This window comes from Hyperolius riggenbachi, chromosome 6 (assembly GCF_040937935.1).
Source record: "Hyperolius riggenbachi isolate aHypRig1 chromosome 6, aHypRig1.pri, whole genome shotgun sequence".
Lineage (NCBI taxonomy): Eukaryota > Metazoa > Chordata > Amphibia > Anura > Hyperoliidae > Hyperolius > Hyperolius riggenbachi.
Window position 1 is genome coordinate 252,720,522 of NC_090651.1, and position 20,383 is coordinate 252,740,904.

Here is a 20,383-nt window from a genome sequence, read left to right on the forward strand (position 1 = left end):
GCCATTATCAGAGAGATACAGACTATAGGTGATACATACCCATATATTGTATGTCAGGGGTAGGGAACCTATGGCTCGGGAGCCAGATGTGGCTCTTTTGATGGCTACATCTGGCTCACAGACAAATCAGTAGGGGTTGATTCACTAAGCTACATTGCTCAAGCAGCTCAGCTTAGTGTGGCAGCGCAAATAAAATTTTCAAAGTAGGCATACTACTGCTCTAGCATGCACTACTAACTTACTCACACTCCCCCCAAAACGAACAGCTGCTCCAATTGTCCCACTCTGGATCCTGTCATGTCCAGTCACTTTGTAGGACAAGATCCCCACACTTTGAATGGCCCAATAGGCTGCCTGTCACTTGACAGGCAGCCTATTGGGCCAAAGTCAGCTAGCTAATTGTACAAGCTGTTAGTCGGTATTTCTCCTCTCTGGCTCTCGGGTAAATCGCTGATGTTGCTGAAACCCAAGAGAAGCTGGAGACGTGTCTGACACTGCCGCTGCCCGGCGGATCAACTGTGTGCACATCACCATGGCAACAGGGCATCCCTATACTGCACATGCGCACTGTCCCAGTTTGAAACCTATTGTACGGCTCTCACTGAATTACATTTTAAAATATTTGGCGTTTATGGCTCTCTCAGCCAAAAAGGTTCCTGACCCCTGCTGTATGTCCTTAGTGACCCTTTTGGTACTTTAGTGCAATGAGTGACTTCATTCAAAAAAAATGAAAAGGTTCAGGAGCTCAGCTCATTTTATTTTTACTTCATTTGTCTGTATAGATGGAACTATTGGCCACTGTGACAAGTAGGATACTTTCACTGAAAGTAACTAATGCCTACCTATTTTTCATAATTATTCAGTTTCTATGGGATCGATTCATTAAACATACAAGTAATATTAACATGAGCGCATAGCGCAGGTCAATCTTACTGTTACCTCCGCATGTAAGTACCGCAAGATATGCGCATTACCATAGTAGCGGTTGCGCCATTGGAGTACCGCAGATCACGCTACTAGCGTATCTCGCTATACTTATGAGTGGAAGTAATGGTAATAGTGCTATGTGTGCATGGTAATATTGATTTTTAATGAATCAATCTCTAGATCACAAGTTTGCTTTAAACTGTACCTTTAAAAATGGTACCTGAAGTGAAAAATCTGCCCAGTTTAAAGGATACATAAAAAAAAGTTTTACTTACCTGGGGCTTCCTCCAGCCTCTAGCAGTTTGTGTACCATGCAGTTCCATTGTCTCCCATTCTTCTGTAGTCCTGACTGCAAAGGCTTCTGTGCTTGTGCTGCTCGCTGTTGCACTCCCACGGCTGGAAGGATTCTGTGCAAGCGCTGTAGCTCTGCGCCTGCACAGAATGCTCCCGGCACATACATGCACCTGCAGAAGCCGCTACGGACAGGACTGCAGAAGAACAGGAGTCAGCGGAACTGTGGTGAGGGACAGAGACTCCTAGGGGTTGGTGGAAGCCCCAGGTACGTAGAGCTACAGTAGTTTAATTTGCATCATGTATTGTTTATCTTACCTGGGGCATCTTCCAGCCACCTGTAATCCTTCTGTGCCCTTGCAGACACTCTGCGCTGATCCGTTCAGCAGCTGTGCCCCTGCGAAAGCTGGCCAGCTGAGCATGCGCCCTGTCAGTGCACCTCCTACATTGTGCTTCTGTAGTCCAGAGGTGTTCGGAGCAAGTGCAGTTGCAGTTTTCACAAACTGCACAAGTGCAGAACGCTCCTGGCTACAGGAGTATTACTTGAGGAGGCTTGCAGCCCTGGGGAGCTTACGGAGGAGCTTACGGACAGCTGCCAAATGGATCAACATGGAATGTCAGTGGAGGACCAGAAGAACTACCAGGGGCTAGAAGAAGCCCCAGGCAAGCTAAACTGGGCAGATTGCTTTCACTTTAGGTTTCCTTTAAAGAAAAAAAGGCACTTCATTTGAACAACACAGTCATTTTTTACTTAAACATAGTTTCATAATCGATATACCATACCAACTCTCCAGATGTTGGCTTAATTCCAAAGATGGGCCATTTATTGGGATTGTTTTCTGCCCTGCTAATAAGTGTCAAAATGTCATGTTTCCACTTCCCCAACACTAGAACAGCCACTTTACGTGCTTTGTTAATAAGTGACAAGCTTAAGCTCATCCTGTCATAGGGCTTCATTGGACTTTTTGTAAATATTACCATTTCATCTCCTGTGATTCCATTCTGAGAGCCAGGGAAGATGGATGCCGTATGGCCATCATTCCCCAAACCTAAAAGCACAAGGTCAAAACTTGAATTGCTTATAAGAGCAGAGATTTCCAGGCTGTAGGCCTTGGTGCCTGTGTCTTCCTCAGCACACAGCCTTTGGTTTCTATGTACGGGCATGGGGTGAATATTTGTATAGGGAAGTCTAACATGCTGCAAAAGATGTCGTTCAAGGTTACCAAAGTTAGAGTCAATGTCTGTCAATGGTACACAGCGCTCATCCACCAACCATATATGAGTATGCTTCCATGGAAAGCCATAATGGTGTTTAGATAATCTTTGAAATAAAGCAATTGGGCTAGAACCTCCAGAGAGTGCAAGATGGAACCTGCCAGAGCGTTTCACAGCTTCTTCTGCTGCCATCTGCATGTCCTGTGCTAGTTTCTGAACTAATTCTTCAGCCCAATTAGACACCATAGGGTTTCCAAGAAATTTAGACTGAGATGAAGCAAATGCGTTGGTCTTTTGGTTCATGCCCATTATCTCCAAGTGTTCATCTGTTAGAAAACGTAGCTCACCATGCTCTATGACAAAGTCTAAGAAATGACTGGTCTCTGAGCCTCCCGGATACACTCTTGGTGATTGCCTTTCCAGGCTTTCCAGCAGAGGAGTCCAGAACTTCCAGGAAGCCAGCAGATTTTTTGTAGTGATGAAAGATTCCTTCTTTCCTCGATAGATGTTTGATATCAGCATGGCATAAGCATCTCTCTCTTGTATTGGACGATAAACATAATGATCAGATAGCAGCTGACCAAACAGAGACACAGTTGGATGTTCAGACACTTCTACCCATTGACTGGGTGCAAGGCTTGGTTTGAATAAAGTCTGGCTTACCAGCACAGCCGGAAACCCCAACTCTCCATGTCCAATGTGGAATATGATCTGTCTAGGCTTACAAGGATTTTTCACATTGTCCTGGGCTGACTCTTTTTGAAGACAAAATGCATGATTTTTAAACACAACTCTGACAAATGAAGTCCTCTCATCCAAATCTTTGCCCGATACCAAGAGAAAAGGCACTCCTTCCCACCGTATGTTGTCAATATAGAGAAGGATACCTTTAAAAAAAAGGAGTAAAAATTCACAGAATGTTAGGAAAAGGAATGCAAAGAAACCCAGTTTTTTTTTTGTTGTAAATTTTTGTGCAATTTTTTTTCAGTGGTCTCAGGTTTTGTATACATTTTATAGTTATTCTAATCGGTTTGTTCATTTGTTTGGTCGTATCTTTAGAGTTTGCATAATAAAGGGCTAGCACTACCTTATTAAAACAAACAAAGGTGCACACTACTTACAGAAGGCTTAAAGTGAACCTTAACCCTGGAGGAAAAAAGAAAAAAAAAATCACTTACCTGAGGCTTCCCCAAGCCCCCTGCAGCCGTCCTGTGCCCTACTCCACGAGTGTCCTCTAGTCCCTGCCGCGGTTAGTTCCGTTTTCGGCTGACAGAAAGTCAGCTCCCGGCAACGCTTACTCTTCTTTGCCGAAGAAGAGTACGTGTTGAAAACGAAACTAACTCGTGGCGGGGACCGTAGGACACGCGGAGTGGCGAGGGCACAGGACTATTGCAGGGGGCTTAGGGAAGCCCCAGGTAAGTGAAACTCCCTCCCCCCCCCCCGGTTAAGGTCCACTTTAAGGTGCCCAATCATCAGACAATGTATGGGCAGATCGACCAAGAGACAGAGCCCTCTCTGATTGCATCTGATCGGAGAGAGATCTGTTGCCTGCCCATACACTGCAGGCCAGTTCCCGATCAATTTCAGCATGAAATCTCTCGGGAATCAGCCTTGTGACGCCACATCCGCTGCACCCCCCCCCCCCCCCACCACCACGTAAAATGTGCCCCGTGCAGTATACGTTAGTGTCCACCGCTGGCTCTGTCTCCAGACTCTTCCGCAGATTACATGCGCCCCACATGGTTGGTGGTGTAATGTGGGAGCATGTGTAATGTCACACATGCGCCCATGTATACACTGGCAACCACATGTGGCGTATGTATTGTAAATGCAGAATAATCCTGAGACAGAGCCAGCGGCAGACGACAGGTAAAGTATACTGCACGGGGCACTGGGGGTACATTTTACATTGGGAAGGACAGTGCCAGAGGTTCCATCACTTGTCTCAATATCGCATAATGTTGCCGATGTACACGCAATCGAGCATGTCGGTCCTACATCTTTCAGTGTGTCTGAACGATACATGCGACCAATTTTGGTTATTGGCAGCACCAATTTTCTTGTTAAATCCTTGACAGCACCGATTTTCATCCGATTATAATAATCAAATATGTTGGTCGATTGGCCACCAAGTCGCTTGATGTATGGACACCTTTACACATAATAAAGGTGTGCAGCTTTTATTTTATTAGAATTAGTGTGTTATTACCATTTTATTGTTAGAAGCTACTACAAAACACAACCAAATCAGCTTCTCCTTTCTAAAGAGAAGAGACCTGCTTTTCTTCCTCCTGTCTATTGGCTCTCACAAGATCATGGAACTCTCCAAGAAATTACAGTGCGCTCAACTACTGCTATGTCATGAATGACATGTATTGTCAATTCATCCTGCAAGTTATGCAAGTTTTCCCCAGTACTCAGTCATGTCCTGCAGTATTGCATCAAATAATGCCAAAAGTAGGTAAATGGTGAAATAAGTCACAATAAATCTATTTAAACCAACTTATTTTGAGCCAGTTTTTGCTTGTTGGAGCTAAATACATTACTTTATGAATAAAACGTGTGAAAACATCTCCGTGAAATCATCCTCTTGAAAACTCAGGGGAGGGAAAAAAAAAAAAAAAAAAAAAAGTTTGAGTTGGGACCATGCTATGTTCTTATATGAGAAATGAATGATGTGTTTATAGCTCCACCTCCTGGTTTATGGTCCAGTTTTGTCAACTCATTTTTACTACAGTGCAGCAAAATGGACTTTTCATTAAGTCCACAGAGAACATTATAGCTTAGTTATCCTTACGAAAACCTGCAGATTGATTCAATGTCAGGACTGTCTTTGTTGCAGCATTAAAGCAGTGTTTACCTGCTCATCTCATCACAAACCAGTCATTCCAACTAAGCTCTAAAAATGTAATTGTTTATTTGTAGTATTTCTTAAAAGGAAATAGATATGGCAGATTGCATATCCTGTATCAGAACCACTTTGGAGAGACTAATTTCTGACTGTCCTGCTTTCATTGACCATGCATAAGCGCACTAATCACACAGGATGTAATAGAGCTGGAAATGAAGCTCTCCAGCACTGTCCAGAGCCATGAACTGTCGGCTGATTTTGCATTCCAGCCTTAAGTCTTGTAACTAGTGTTGCATCATATTTATAACCAACAGGTTGCCAAAATCACTGCCAGGATTTATTTGCAATTTAAAGTTTTAAAAGGCTCAATTTAAAGCCCAATCACACATTTTGAGACCTCTTGATCGGCAATCTCTTGGCAGTAAAGACTGTATTATGGTGCCCATACACGATACAATAAAAACGTTCGATTTTCCAGTTTATTCGATCTAAATGATCGAATTGAATGAAAGTCAAAAATATTTTTTTTTTCGATCAAGAAATTCGAACGATTTTCCCGTTTTTTCGGGAAAAATGATCGGATATGCTGGAAAAATCTTTATATTCGATCTACCAGAATAATCAAACTAAATTATCTAATTGAAAAATTGTACATGTATGGCCACCTTTAGAAGAGCTCTGTCATCTCTTCTAACTTCCTACCCTGCTGTCCCATCTAGTGGTCAAAATATGGTACTACACTCCAGCATATACTTGCTGTAGTCTCCCCGAGTATACTGTATAAAGTACTATGTATGGATTGAGTCCAGAAAATGTAAAGGTGGCCATACACTGTTCAGTATGGCCAGCAGATGGATCTCTCTTTGGTCATTACCTGATCAGAGAGGGATCTATCTGCTTGATTGATTGCCTCCACACACTACACACAGATTTTCAATTGATTTTAGCATGAAAGCTTTTAAAATCTGTGTGCCTGCCAGGGTCCCAGTCCCCCCACGGTTCTCACTACTCCGCCGTGTGGTCCTGGTCTCGGCTTCTGGCAGCCGGCTGCTCCTCTTCACTTATGTGTCCCAGGACAGACACTTGGGTTGCTGTGTCCACTAGAGGCCCCCCTAGCATCTATCCCCTACATTACATCACACGTTGCCGGAGAATGGAAGTGAAGACGCCAGGGAGAAGCAGAGACTGGAGTCAGCAGAGACTGGGCCGTGGGGTGGACAGGTGAAAATACCTTCTCAATCTCAGAATCAAATGCCACTAGAGATTGTAAGAAATCCTCGCCGCTCATGGCGGCTCTCTGACGTCACTGGAGCACACGGCGTCCGCTCCTAGTGGATAATCGGACGGGCTCTGAGTACGCGCTCCGCCGCTGCAAGCAATTATGACAGGTGCACTGTGCATGTCACGCTGTCTGATTGGTTCTTTTTTGGATTCCTTACTTTCTGATTGCTTAGTCCTTGTATAAATGAAAGGTGAGCGCCCTCAGTTATCGCCCGTGATAGCCTCTGCTGGGCTTGTTGCTGAGACTGCGCTCAAAGCTGCTGATCTTGCCCAAGCTTATTTCCAGATTGATCTGTTGCCGACCCCTGCTTGTTCCTGACCACGCTCTCTGATTGGATTACCTGTTGAAGACTCTGCTTGTTCCTGGATATCCCTGACTGCCGCCTGGATCGACCCTTGCATGATTTAAGGTTCCTCCCATGAACTCTACCTGGTCTGATTTGGATTGGATTGACTACGCTATCTGTTTAGTGTCTGAACAGCCTACAACCTATCATCCCCAACCTGTCAATAACTGGCTATCATCTGGACTGCCTCCAACCTCAGGTGACTATCTTATACAGATTCACTGTGCTTATATTACTAATACTGCTTTGTTTGATGAATACTATCATGTCAGCATGTATGCTACATCTGCCTGCAGGGTATTGTAGAATTTTATTAGGTAGGAGTTTTGTGCAGGTGTTATGGGCTGGGCTATAGGTTAGTCACATAGGCATACAGCCTGACCTATAGTCATTGACCAGGCAAGCCTGACAGAGATGCACTCCTGATCCACTGCCAATGGACCAACATTTTCTGACAGATTGATACAAACTATTTTGGCCGAAAATGGCTCAAATCGGTCGATTGAGCAGACCAAATGCTGCACATATTTCTCACAAATTTGATCAAAACGATCAATTCTACCGTATATAGATGGGAGAAATGGAGGATTGTATGGTCTGCTTAATTATACCACGTCACTGTGTGATATTGTGATATGCCATTTTTGCTGGTGCTAAACCCACATCTAGTCCCTTCTGTAAAAAAATCTAAAATGTCAGGTATCTCCATTTCTCGTTTTTCTTTATTTTTCCAAATCAAGGAAATCTATCAAATTCTAAAAATTAATTCTTGTAATGGATTCCTTGTTTTTAAGTAATGTATCAATAACTTTATCCGAACTATCTTTTCCTTTTAATAATTCCTTTCCAGGATCCAAGTTGACATTCGTAGAATCTCTGGATTGTGATGAAATGTTCTGCCCTGGCTCAAATCATTGCGGATTGGCAGATTAAAAAAAAGGTTCTTCTACTGCCATAAGCTGTAAAAGTGGAAACCAACATCTCCAAGGCAACCAAGATGCTACTGGAATTACCAAGGCGTTCTCCTTGGCAGTCTTGGCCAGTACCTTCTAGATCAACTTGAATGGTGAAACACATACAGCAGCTCTCCCATCCAAGGAATGGGAAAGGAAACCTGTAGCAAAAGTCCTTCGTCTTGTCGATCACTGAGGAAGCAAATGGGTCCAGTTTTGGCTGACCCAAACAATCCACTATGGAGTTGAATACCTCTTGATTCAATTCCCATTCACTTTCCAGTATTAACTGCCTGCTTATAGGGCCCCTTTATTCTGCTGTAATTGACTTTTAATGGTCCAACTATTCCAGTATATCCAATGCTTATTGAATCAATGCCCTTGACCTTGTTTCCCCAGTTTGTTGAGGTAGCCCACTACCACGTTTGCCTGATAAAATCAGAACTTCTCTTTGAAAAGTATAATTACGAAACTGAGAAGTGCATACTTGAATGCCAGTAATTCTCTGTAATTCAAGGACCTTTGTGCAATTGCCTTGGACCATTGACCTTGAGCAGGTGTTTAGTCCTGGGAAAAGAGGTTAATGGACTCACCCCAACCTCGAACTCCCCCCAATAATTTGCTCCACACGTTATAGCCACAGTGCGTCCCTCCCCCCAAAAAATGCACTCCGACTCAGTATAGGTAGGTAGCCAGGTATAGGCGCCCTCAGTATAGGTAGCCAAACATAGGTGCCCCCAGTATAGGAAGTCAGGTGTAGGTGCCCTCAGTATAGGTAGCCAAGCATGTTATTTGCAGTGATTGTTGTAACGCTGATTTAATCGTGCAAAGAACAAGAATGACCAGGTCTACAACTGGATTTCAGCAATTATAACTTTTCTTTATTTAAAGTGCTATAGCATAAAATGTATTTCATGCCATGGCACTTTAAATAAATAAAGATACCAGTGTGTCCCTACACTCTTGGTGGATCCAGATGGGGAATGGTTGACTCCCTGGTGCATGAACATTAATTAAGCAATACAAGCAGCTGGGCTTCCCTTTTTGTCTGTTCTTCAGATTTAAAATCCATCCCATACAAAAAAAAACAACAAAAAACACTTATCAAATGAAAACATCTTTGACAATCTTGAATTGATCCACACCCTATCCAAATACCCCAAAATATTTTAGGTAAGGTATAATATTTATTCTTTGACGATGCATAAAAGCTACCATTTCTGCTATCACTTTTGTGAAAATCAATGGGGCAGCCACGAGAGCCTTGAACTGATAATGGGCACCGAAGCCCCCTGCTGAATGGCAACCCTGAGATATTTTGGTGATTTACCTGTATTGGAAGAAGCAGATATGCATCCTGTAGCTCTACACTCCAATGAATACTCTTATCAAACTTAAAATACATTAGCTGTGCAGTTGGGAGATTACGGGCTTGCTGAAACTTCCAAAACCACTGCCTCTAGAGAATTCCCATTTTCCTCTAGACCGGCCTCCTCTACCTCTTACAAAAGAAAAACAGCTCCTTTGCTACATCTTTTTTTCTTTACATCAGGAAATGTCTTTCCCTCCTCTGCTGACCTGGTCAACAAAGATTCTAAATCTTTACTAAAAAGGAGATCACCCTCAAATGGCACATCACACAACCTTTGTTTTGATGTATTGTCCCCTTTCCAGGTCATCAGCCAAATTGCATAACTAGTTAGGTATTTTGCCAGAGCTGCGGCACTCGAAAAGGCAAGTGTTTCAGCGAAAAAAGACACTGCCTTGCTAATCAGAGAAATATCCAACAGAATGTTTTCATGAGAAACTCTTAACCAAATCCTCCTCTACACCTTCCACTCATGACATCAGATTTTTAGCCACACAGATAGATGCTACTTCAGGCTTGAAACAAAAAGTGGTTGCTTCCCAAGCCATCTTAAACAAAAAACATTAGATTTTTTTGTCCATGGGATCCTTCAAAACACCTGCATCTTCAAATGCAAGATCCACATATTTTGAAAATTAAGAAGTTGATGCATCAATTTTAGGACATTTGACTCAATGAACCTCATCCTCAACCAAGAATGGAAATCAACGCTTAAAAATATTCAGAATAAAAGCCGGATCTTTCTATTGCTCGACAAGAATATCTTTCAGTGAGGAATTAACTGGAAAAGATCTATTTGGTTGTACCTTTGTAATAATCTGCTCTGCTGTCTGCACAGGCAGACAGCTGTTTGACCATTTTGTAAATCTGAGTGCGGCAGGTCCCTGGAAAAGAGACCTGTCTCCACTCTGCAAGCTGCAGAGTTGCTGTTCTGGGGAGGAATTTGCATCCACTTGTCATGCAAATTGCTTAGCTGCTTCCTCTGATGGCTTGCAGTATAAAAACCATTTCTTCCCAGAATTCCTTGCTGGTCAATATGGTTTGTTCCTGCTAACTTACCTGGAGTCTCAGCCTTTGCTAACTGTTTACTAAGATTATCTTAGAGTAATTCCTTGGGAATGCACTAGGCATTTCTTCTAGCGTAATCCGGTTGTATTATCTGTACTGCCTTGTATTGTTTATCTGTTGCGATTGTCTTGTCGCCAGCAGCAGTCGACAGGAAATCGTTCTGTCTGTGGGGATCGCATTCGCCCTTGCGGTAGTGGCGGTGGTTCCTTCTGTACTCTATCTGGGAGTGTAGGTCAGAGCTGCGGTTGCTACTGGCTACTCCTGTCTGTCTTGTCTGGAACGAACGCTTGCTGTAGGCTCGGTGAGATAACCGTTTAGCAAGCGCTCGCGTTCTCCATTTCGTTTTCGTGTTACATTGGTTAGTTAGGGTTGGCGTGCTTTGTCTGTTGCGCTTTTCGTGCAGAGACCGCGCCATTAGCGTGCTTTGTCGCTGTTGCACTTTTTGCGCGGCGACCACGCTTAGCGAGTGCGTTTGTTATTTTTCCTTGGTGTTCTGATCATTGTTATTTGCTGTGCCTTTCTTGCTACACTTGTGCTCTGTCTTACTCAGTCTTGTGTCACTGTTGGCAATCGCCACTTTTGCGATAGTGTTCCCACTTGGTTTCTGCTGTTGTGTGTTCACCGTCGCCGGGTGGCGACTAGATTGGTGGACACACATACATTGTGTCTCTGTGCTCACTTTCTCTCTACAGGTGCATTGCACCATAGCGGGGTTCTGTTATTTTATACGCTTGTGGAGGATTTCCGTAGTGTCGGCGTGCATCTTGTGCGCTGACCACGGAAATAATTCCCCAATCGTTACAACCTTCAATTGCTTATAGATCTTATCCTGAGTAGACAATTCCAGTTTGGTCACTTGAATGCCTTCATTTTCATAAATAGCTCTTAGTAATTCTTTTGTGCCTTCCGGCTGAAAAATAAATATCTCTGACCCTTGGAAGTAAATGGTTCTTCTATAACAATCAGCTCTCTGCTCTCCCTCTTCTAGGGATTCCTGCTCAGAAACTTGAGCCCGGGTCCCACCAGAACCACTGGACAGGGGTGGAACTCTGGTCTGTGCACCTTGGTGTTCCAGGAAACACAACAAAACTGAGGAGTTAGTGAAGGGAAAGTTTTATTTTAAACTTTCTGGGTTGCGTTTCCATAGGGGCGTGGCATGGCACTTCTCTCTTCTGACCATCCTCAGGGACGGGAAAAATATATTTTTTTCAATGTGCAAAAACAGAATTGTGAATGCATAAAAAAAAAAAAAAAAAAAAAAAAAAAAAATCCTTAACCATTTACCGCCATCCTAACGTATTAAAACGTCATGCTTACCGCTATTAACAGCAACATGACGTTTTAATACGTCGCGCATTCCCGCCGCTGCTACCGCCGTGTGTCCGCCGCTACCGCCGCCATTACCGTCGGGATCCCGTGCTGGGCGATTGGGGAAGAGGACTGAACAGTCCTCTACCCAATCGCAGTGCCTGGAGTGAATGGACGTGACCGCGAACAGCGGCTACGTCCATTCACATAAACAGGAAATGTAACAGTTTAATAAAGTGTGTAAAAAAAAAAAAAAAAAAAGTGAACACGTCCTATGAGTGTTCACCAGCGCCATCTTGTAGCCAAAAAGTATATTACACTTACAAAATACATACATTTTCAAGTATATACACATCATTAATAAAAATTACACTTCCAACCCTCCCCCCCAAAAAAAACACTTGTAAAAAAAAAAAAAAATCAGCTTAAAAAATAAATAAATAAATAGTTGCCTTAGGGACTCAGCTTTTTTATTCTATATTTTATGGGGGAAAATTAATTTTAATTTATTACATAGGGGCTTGTAATTATGGCCAGAACAAACAGAAAAATAACCACTTATATTTCAAAATAATATACTGTCGCCATACATTGTGGTAGGGACATAATCTAAACGGTTTAATTATCGGGACCACTGGGCAAATAAAACGTGTTTGTTTTATCCACAGGAGAATGTTTAATTTTAAAACTATAAAGGCTGAACACTGAGAAATAATGATTTTTTTTTCTTTTTTTTCTGTTTTTCTCATTAAAATGCATTTAGAATAAAACAATTCTTAGCAAAATGTACTATCCACAGAAAGCCTAATTGGTGGCGAAAAAAACGAGGTATAGATCATTTTCTTGTGATAAGTAGTAATAAAGTTATTAGGGAATAAAAGGGAGGAGCGCTGACAACTGAAAATTGCTCTGGTCCGTTAGGATAAAAACCCTTGGGGGTGAACTGGTTAAAGGAGTACTATCTATTGAAACAACTTTTTTTTTTTAATACTCTATATTAGTGTACACATTACCACTAGTGCTATGGGCACTTTATTTATTCACCCAGGTCTCTCTCACTATCCCTGCTTAAAAACTCATTTCTCACACAGCTCATAGTAGTTTGGGTCACCCTGAGCTACTTGGTTACTCTGTCACACAGCTCACAAATATATTTTACTGTGTCACTCACAGCATGCAGCAGACATGAGGAGAACTAGGCTGATCTGAGGTGGTAACAGGTAACTAAATGAGCTGGAATATTGCTGGAATATAACTAGCTATACCAGGAGTCTGTGTTTACACTCAGACTGGCTGCCTGCTTAAGGCGATTCACTCCAGGCTGCATCCACTTTACAAGCTGCTGAGAGGGGCAGACCACTGTCTACAATTAGCATTATTAGTATCTTTATCAGTAAAGAGAAGTAAAGATAATAAACACACATTGCTAGAATCTTTAACCCCTTACCACCATATCAACAAGATTCTTTCAGCAAGGTGATAATTAAACTATAAACTGAGGAGTTGATAGCATCTCCCCTTTGCAGAGGCATGGTCTAGCCCTCTGGGAGCTCAGCATTAGATACATTTTGTATCCAACACTGACGCCAAAACTGACGGAGGATTTTACAGCTGAGAGGAACAGCTGTGTGAGGAATCAAATTGCTCCTAGTACTTGCCCTAATGTGTGCTACAACATACAGCATTTAAAAATAAATGCATACATCGATAGTATTCCTTTAATAGTTAACAGACCATTGATTTTCATATGTGCAGCAGTGCAGTTTCACACTATGCAGCAAAATGCACACTATTTTAAGGTGTATGCACACTGCTATGTGTGCTAGTAAGGAAATACCATGCATAAGATAAAATAGATTTTCTCAAATAAAAATCGAATAGGGTCCAACACTGTTTATATGGTGCGGAGACTTCAACTTAACTATGCATGAGAGGCTTGACAAATCTAGGCCATCACCAGATAAGTTATCTAAAGCCCAACGCTCCCAATTATCCTTAATGATCGAAGACAACTTTTTGGTAGACGTTTGGAGGGAACTATACGGGGAAAAAAGAGGGCACACGCATTTTTCTAGCGCCCATGGCACTTATGCAAAAATTGACCATGTTTTGGTCACATCCTCACTTACACCATCTTTACGCTATCTGAGGCACATCCCAGTTACTTTCTCAGACCATGACCTCCTGCTTTTTAGCATAGATCTCCACATCCAGACATCCTCACGTCCCTACTGGCGTTTAAATGAATCTTTCGTCATAAACCAATCCACCAGAGCCCAGATCTCAGAATTCCTTAGGGAATACTTTGACCTAAACGATGTTAACAATATATCGCCAGTCACTTTATGGCTAGCGCACAAAGCTGCTGTAAGAGGGTTTCTCATTAAAACAGCCTCCCGTATCAAGAAGCGCTCCCTAGAGCAGTATGATAATCTACACTTTAAAATTACTCAGACTCCAACGTATCCACCAACAAGAACCATCCCTCTTTCTTCTCAAACAGATAAGGGATACACGGGAGCAGTTAGATGTTATATTAGCAAAAGCCACTGAAAGGGTTCTTAGATTAACTAAAGCCAGCTACTACAGATACGCAAATAAACCAGACTCTTGGTTAGCTGCCAAACTTCGCAACCAAAAAAAATTTAACACCATTAATAAGATCCGTACACCTTCTGGGCGCATTACAGTTGGCTGATGGTGTAATGGTTAAGGGCTCTGCCTCTGACACAGGAGACCAGGGTTCGAATCTCGGCTCTGCCTGTTCAGTAAGCCAGCACTAATTCAGTAGGAGACCTTTGGCAAGTCTCCCTTACACTGCTACTGCAAATAGAGCACGCCCTAGTGGCTGCTGCTCTGCTCTGGCGCTTTGAGTCCGCAAGGAGAAAAGCGCAATATAAAATATTATTTGTCTTGTCTTGTCTACTAGCAACCCTGATGAAATATATCAAGCCTTTCATGCATATTACTCTGATTTATATTCATCCCACCCATCTCCTGCTCGGGTAAATATACCTGAATTCCTTGAATCTCTCCACCTGCCTAGACTCACCAAAGCAGTCCAGGAAATTAATAGAAAATTTACTGATGAAGAAATCGAAGATGTTATCAAAAAAACAAAACTCCATAAGGCCCCAGGCCCAGACGGGTTAAGCTCCATCTACTACAAGAAGTTTTCCGCGACACTAATCCCTTATCTCACTAAATGTTTTAATACTCTAAGAACTAAAACTCTGGGCTTTCCCGAGTTTCTGGACTCTCATATAACTACTCTCCCTAAACCTGATTGCGATAATCTCAACACCAAAAATTATAGGCCCATAGCCTTTTTAAATCAGGACTATAAAATACTAACAAGCATACTAGCTGCCCGCATTAACAAAGTCCTTCCGGCCCTGATAAACCGTGACCAGGTGGGGTTTGTACCATTCAGGCAAGCGGCGGATAATATCCGTAAGACTATTAACCACTTTACCCCCAGCGGTACGAATTTCTCCGCCCCTTTTTTCCCTCCTAAAAAACCAGGGACGGAGAAATCCGTACCTTCCGCGCTACCGCCGCTGTTCGCGCTCCCGTCGCTCGTGCACGTCGCCGCCCGCTCGGAGAGCAATGAACGGGAAAATCCATTCCCGTTCGTTGATCTAGCCCCCGCAATGATCTGCTGCTTCTTTCAGAAACAGCGAGATCATTGTGCGTCTCCCAGCCTCCTACTGCTTCCTGTAAGCGTCCTTCCGGACGCTTACAGGTCGCATGTAAACAAACACTCTGTGGCCATCTTGTGGCCAAATAGTAAACTACACCCAAAAAGCATTTTACATATACAAACATTACATTTACACAATAAATTAACTCATTACCTCCCACACTCCCCAATTTTTTTTTTATTTTTTTTTGTAATTAAAAAAAAAAAAAATACAATAAAAAAAAAACATAAATAGTTACCTTAGGGACTGAACTTTTTAAATATTTATGTCAAGAGGGTATAACACTGTTACTTTATAAACTGCGGGCTTGTAATTAGGGATGGATGCAAAACTGAAAAAAATGCACCTTTATTTCCAAATAAAATATTGTCGCCAAACATTGTGATAGGGACATAATTTAAATGGTTTTATAACCGGGACATATGGGTTAATACATTTCATGGGTTTTAATTACAGTAGCATGCTTTATTTAAAAACTATAATGGCCGAAAACTGAAAAATAATAATTTTTTCCCACATTTTTTCCTATTTCCCCATTAAAACACATTTAGAATAAAATAATTCTTGGCATAATGTCCCACCTAAAGAAAGCCTAATTGGTGGCAAAAAAAACAAGATATAGTTCATTTCATTGGGATAAGTAATAATAAAGTTATAGACGAATGAATGGAAGGAGCGCTGAAAGGTGAAAATTGCTCTGGTGGTCAGGGGGTAAAACCCCTCAGTGGTGAAGTGGTTAATATACTTCACCATGCCAAAGTCTCATGGACCCAGGTGGTGTCGTTGGCCTTGGATATTGAAAAGGCCTTCGACACCATCTCATGGAAATATATGCTTGAAGTGATGCATCATGTTGGTCTCAATGGGGCATTTGTCCATATCATCCGCCAATTATACTCCACACCTAGAGCTTATCTTAAGCTACCTGGAAATACCAAAGACCCCATTTTTATACAGAGAGGCACACGCCAAGGCTGCCCATTGTCGCCAGCAATTTTTGCTTTAATAATGGAGCCCCTTGCAAATTCTATTGGTCTCAACCCAGATATTCAGGGATATCGGATTGGTGACCGGGAATATAAATTGAGCTTATTCGCGGATGATGTACTCATGACACTGACTAATCCTGTGATCTACATCCCCAACTTGTTGAAATCATTCAAAGTACTTTGAAGAGGTGTCAGGGCTCAGGTTAAATCTTTCTAAATCGGAAGCAATGTTCAGTAATTTTCCTAAAGGAATGGGTAGTTACATCAGCAATCTTTCACTTTAAATACCAGCTGCATTACCTTAAATATCTGGGTATTAAAATACAATTGTATCAATGGAACTACACCCCTCTTTATAAAGCCCTTTCAAAGCTAATTCAATTCTGGATGAACTATAATATTTCCTGGGCAGGCAGAGTCTCTGCAATTAAAATTACTCTATTGCCTAAAATTTTATATCATTTCCGTACCCTCCCTATACCTGTATACAAGAAAGAGCTAGAGCCTCTACAAAAGCAAATTCTCCAATTTATCTGGGCAGGAAAAAAACCCAGAATTACTAGGACCAACATGATGCATCATAAAAAGGAAGGAGGTCTCTCTGTGCCAAACCTGTTTAAATACTACCAGGCCTCCCAGTTGGCTTTTATCCCAATAATCTACTCAGGTCAACATACACCACTATTGATAAATATGGAAAATGACCGTATGGCTCCCTTGTCATGGAAAGGTATCTTATGGGCTAAACAAATGGAATAATTCGCTAATTAAGCAGCAATCACCTTTCTCTTATTACACAATAATAATTTGGAAAAAGGTGAGGTATAAATATCAACTGCAGTCTGACCCTTCCCAGCTAGCTGAACTTTTACACAACCCTGAATTCCCTGAAGGACTAAAAGGTCTTAGCTTTACATGGTGGATTAGTAGCAATATAAGCTCTATAAAGCACCTACTACATAGCGGTAAGATCCCCTCTAAACAAACCATGTTGTCGGATTTTTCAGTCCCACCAACAGAATTCTTTCGACTACATCAATTGCACCATTACCTGGTTTCACTGGCTAAAGAAGGCCAAAGAATCCCTTTATCGCCATTTGAATCTATTTGTATATCAGACCCACTGCGTAAAGGTATATTATCCCTATTATACTCCACGCTAAACATTAAACCTCAGGACTCTATTCTTATCAGCTGGCTTGGGAGGGAGACTTGCAGAAAACTCTGAATAAAGAAGACTGGGACTAGTGCTTTGATACACTCTCTAAAGGTAGTCTATATGTAACGGATATGGAAGTCTCACTCCGACTTCTCCATAGGACCTACATGGTTCCTGAGCGACTACACCGCATTTCTGTTGACCAATCTAATCTCTGTTTCAGGGGGTGTCCAGATGTGGGCTCATTATATCATATATGGTGGACCTGCCCGGAGGTTGCCTCTCTATGGCGAAAGATCATCCAAAAACTTAATATTTTACTGATCCGGATAGACCAAGACCCTGCCACCTGCCTGCTAGGCCTACAACCCAAGCATGCTACATTTGCGCAGCATAAACTTATACAGTTTGCCATGAATGCAGCCAAAACCTATATAGCTTCACAGTTGCGCCAACCTAAGCTTCTCTTTAGTAGAGTATTATATCGTATACATATTACAATGCTGAATGAAAAAATTAAGGCGAACCTCCTGGATAGGTCTGACCATTTTGAAAGGATCTGGCTCCCCTGGATACAGAATGTATCCTCCCCCGGTGTGAGAAGCCAACTGGGAGACTTCTAGATAACACTCAGGGCATATTAGCCTTAATCATTCATCCGCACTAAATATAAACCCCTTTTCTCTCTCTTCCTCCTCAATATAGGATCTGGGGTACTGGGGATCAGGTGACCAACAAGTTTAATCCTTCTTTATTTTTTTTGTTCTTTGTTGTTTTTTTCCTATCTTACATTTTGTTTAACACTATTGGATAGTTCTTATACTATACCACAAATAATAAACATTGGCTATCCTTATCCAAATTTCTACCTAACATAGACCTCAGGATAACCTTTAGGTAGCTCTAGGAATGATCTTTTGTACTTCTACAACATTCCCAAAGCACGCGATGATCTGTATTAATGTATATTCTTGTATTATGTCATCTAGTACATCACACAATGTGGCAATGTGTGCCTACTGCTTATAACTACTACTGAATGTATGTATCATCCTTTTTCTTGTGGCTACCTAATAAAAAAGAATTTGAAACTAAAATAAAAATCGAATGCAGGATGTGTGCTTGCCAGTTGCTTGAGCAACTGGAGAAACCCAGCACTACCTTAGAGCCCCCCATCCAGTGCAGCAGAAGCAACTTACCAAACCTACGGGCGCCGTTTTCTACACTTTCTGTAGTTCCTAGCGGCTTTCCTGCATTCTCTGTGTACAGGTTCCACCAAGTCATGTGACCCGATGCAGGTCACATGACATGCCAGGACCTGTACATGGGCGCAGCTACAGAAGTTCAAAAGATGGTGCCTGGAGGAGAAGTAAGTTGCTTCTGTTCTGCTCTGTAGAAAGCTCTGCAAATTGAAAAAAAGTACTGTCCCCACTGTCCACCTCAGGCATGGCATTTAGTTGAGACTACCAGATGCCAGAGTTCCTGATAATGGGGATTTTACTGTATTTGCATTTGTTTTCCTGTATACAGCATATTGGATCAGAGAGTACATCAAACTATACCGCGGCTGAAGTCTGAAAATACGCTTGACGGTGACTAACTCCCTGATAGCTTACATTATGAAACTTTACTTTGCTCAGTCATTAAAAAGATTAGCTTCATAATATTTTGTTCTCCCTACCTATGCAATCCTCTTCACCAACATGGTACAAAGACATTTTCTTTTGCTTCGTTCAGCCACTAGATGTCACTGTTTTAATTAATAGAGTAGACTAGGGAACAACAATCTTTCAACAAAAGAGGTTGGCTGTCACAGTCTCTACAAATATACAGTATTATTTTATTATCTTTAAAGCAAACATGAAATGAGGAAATTCACTTCCGGTTTGATACTTAACCCAAGTAGAGGGTAGGGTGTGGATAATATAGTGCCTTCCTGTTCCTCCAGGTGGCTTGTCGTTGCAACGCTGTCCCCGGTTCTATCCCACCTAATAGCTGTTCGTAACTCCTCGAGCAATCTTCAAAACTACTCGTGCCCCTGAGTAGTTCCAAGAATGGAGCATATCCGTACTGTGCGTGCACAAGTTCGGACTCGCACTTGGGCAGTACGAATGTACTTGTCTTCGGAAATACTCGGGGCACAAGTAGTTACCAAAGTTACCCAAGGAGTTCTGAACAGCTATTAGGTGGCATAGTTACAACCAGGGACAGCTCTGCAACGACAAGCCAGCCAGAGGAACAGGAAGGCTCTGTGCTATCCAGAGCCTTCCCCCTACTTGGGCAAGTACCATACCTGAGGTTTCCTCACTTCTAGTTTACTTTAAAATGGTTGTTCTGCCTGTTGTGAACCTCTACAATGTGTTGATAGTACACTCATCCTTTCCTTTAGCAGAACTATTTTCAGGTTTTTGCAAGCTATGTCACTGTTTTAAAGATATTAAATATCCCCCAAAAAAGCATTGTACCTGCAAACGTCTGTGTGTTGGTAAGGAAATGGGCGGGCTTTTCCATTTCCTCCTTGACCTGCTGCAGATAGTTCTGGTACTGCCCGATGACGGCACTACTGGGGTCCAGCGCGTGCAGAGAATCCAACAGTTCCAGCTTTGCTCTCAGGACGTCTCCACTGTTTGTGAGATTGTGCGGCACTTCCATGGCAACCGAGGTCAAGATTTCCGTTAGGTGGTTCTGGATGACATCACGAATGACGCCATACTCTTCATAAAAGCTGGTGCGACCTTAAGATTGAAAAGAAGGAACAAAAATGTATGTAGTGCAGTTTGTTAAACAAAAGTGAACCAAAACAATCTCTCGTACAAACAACTGCTCCATTCAGGTCTCATTGCGTGCCCTTTTTGCTTTTGTTATTGCCTGCAATATGTGCCAAATGAGTAATTCACACTACACTGAAAGAAAGAAACAAA

The 20,383-nt window shown here is 42.1% G+C and overlaps 1 protein-coding gene across 2 annotated transcripts in view; it reads right to left on the minus strand.

Annotated features, from left to right (window-relative positions):
- Window positions 1–731: 731 nt before the first annotated feature.
- H6PD (hexose-6-phosphate dehydrogenase/glucose 1-dehydrogenase) overlaps window positions 732–20,383 on the minus strand; it is a 56,659-nt gene continuing 37,007 nt past the window's right edge. For both annotated transcript variants that reach the window (XM_068240694.1, XM_068240695.1), the window contains exons 4-5: window positions 19,928–20,197; window positions 732–3,320 (exon numbers count right to left, since the gene is read on the minus strand). In XM_068240694.1, the coding sequence (XP_068096795.1) occupies window positions 1,966–3,320; window positions 19,928–20,197 (1,625 nt within the window). In that variant the 3' untranslated portion in view covers window positions 732–1,965. The remainder of the gene's footprint in view (window positions 3,321–19,927; window positions 20,198–20,383) is intronic.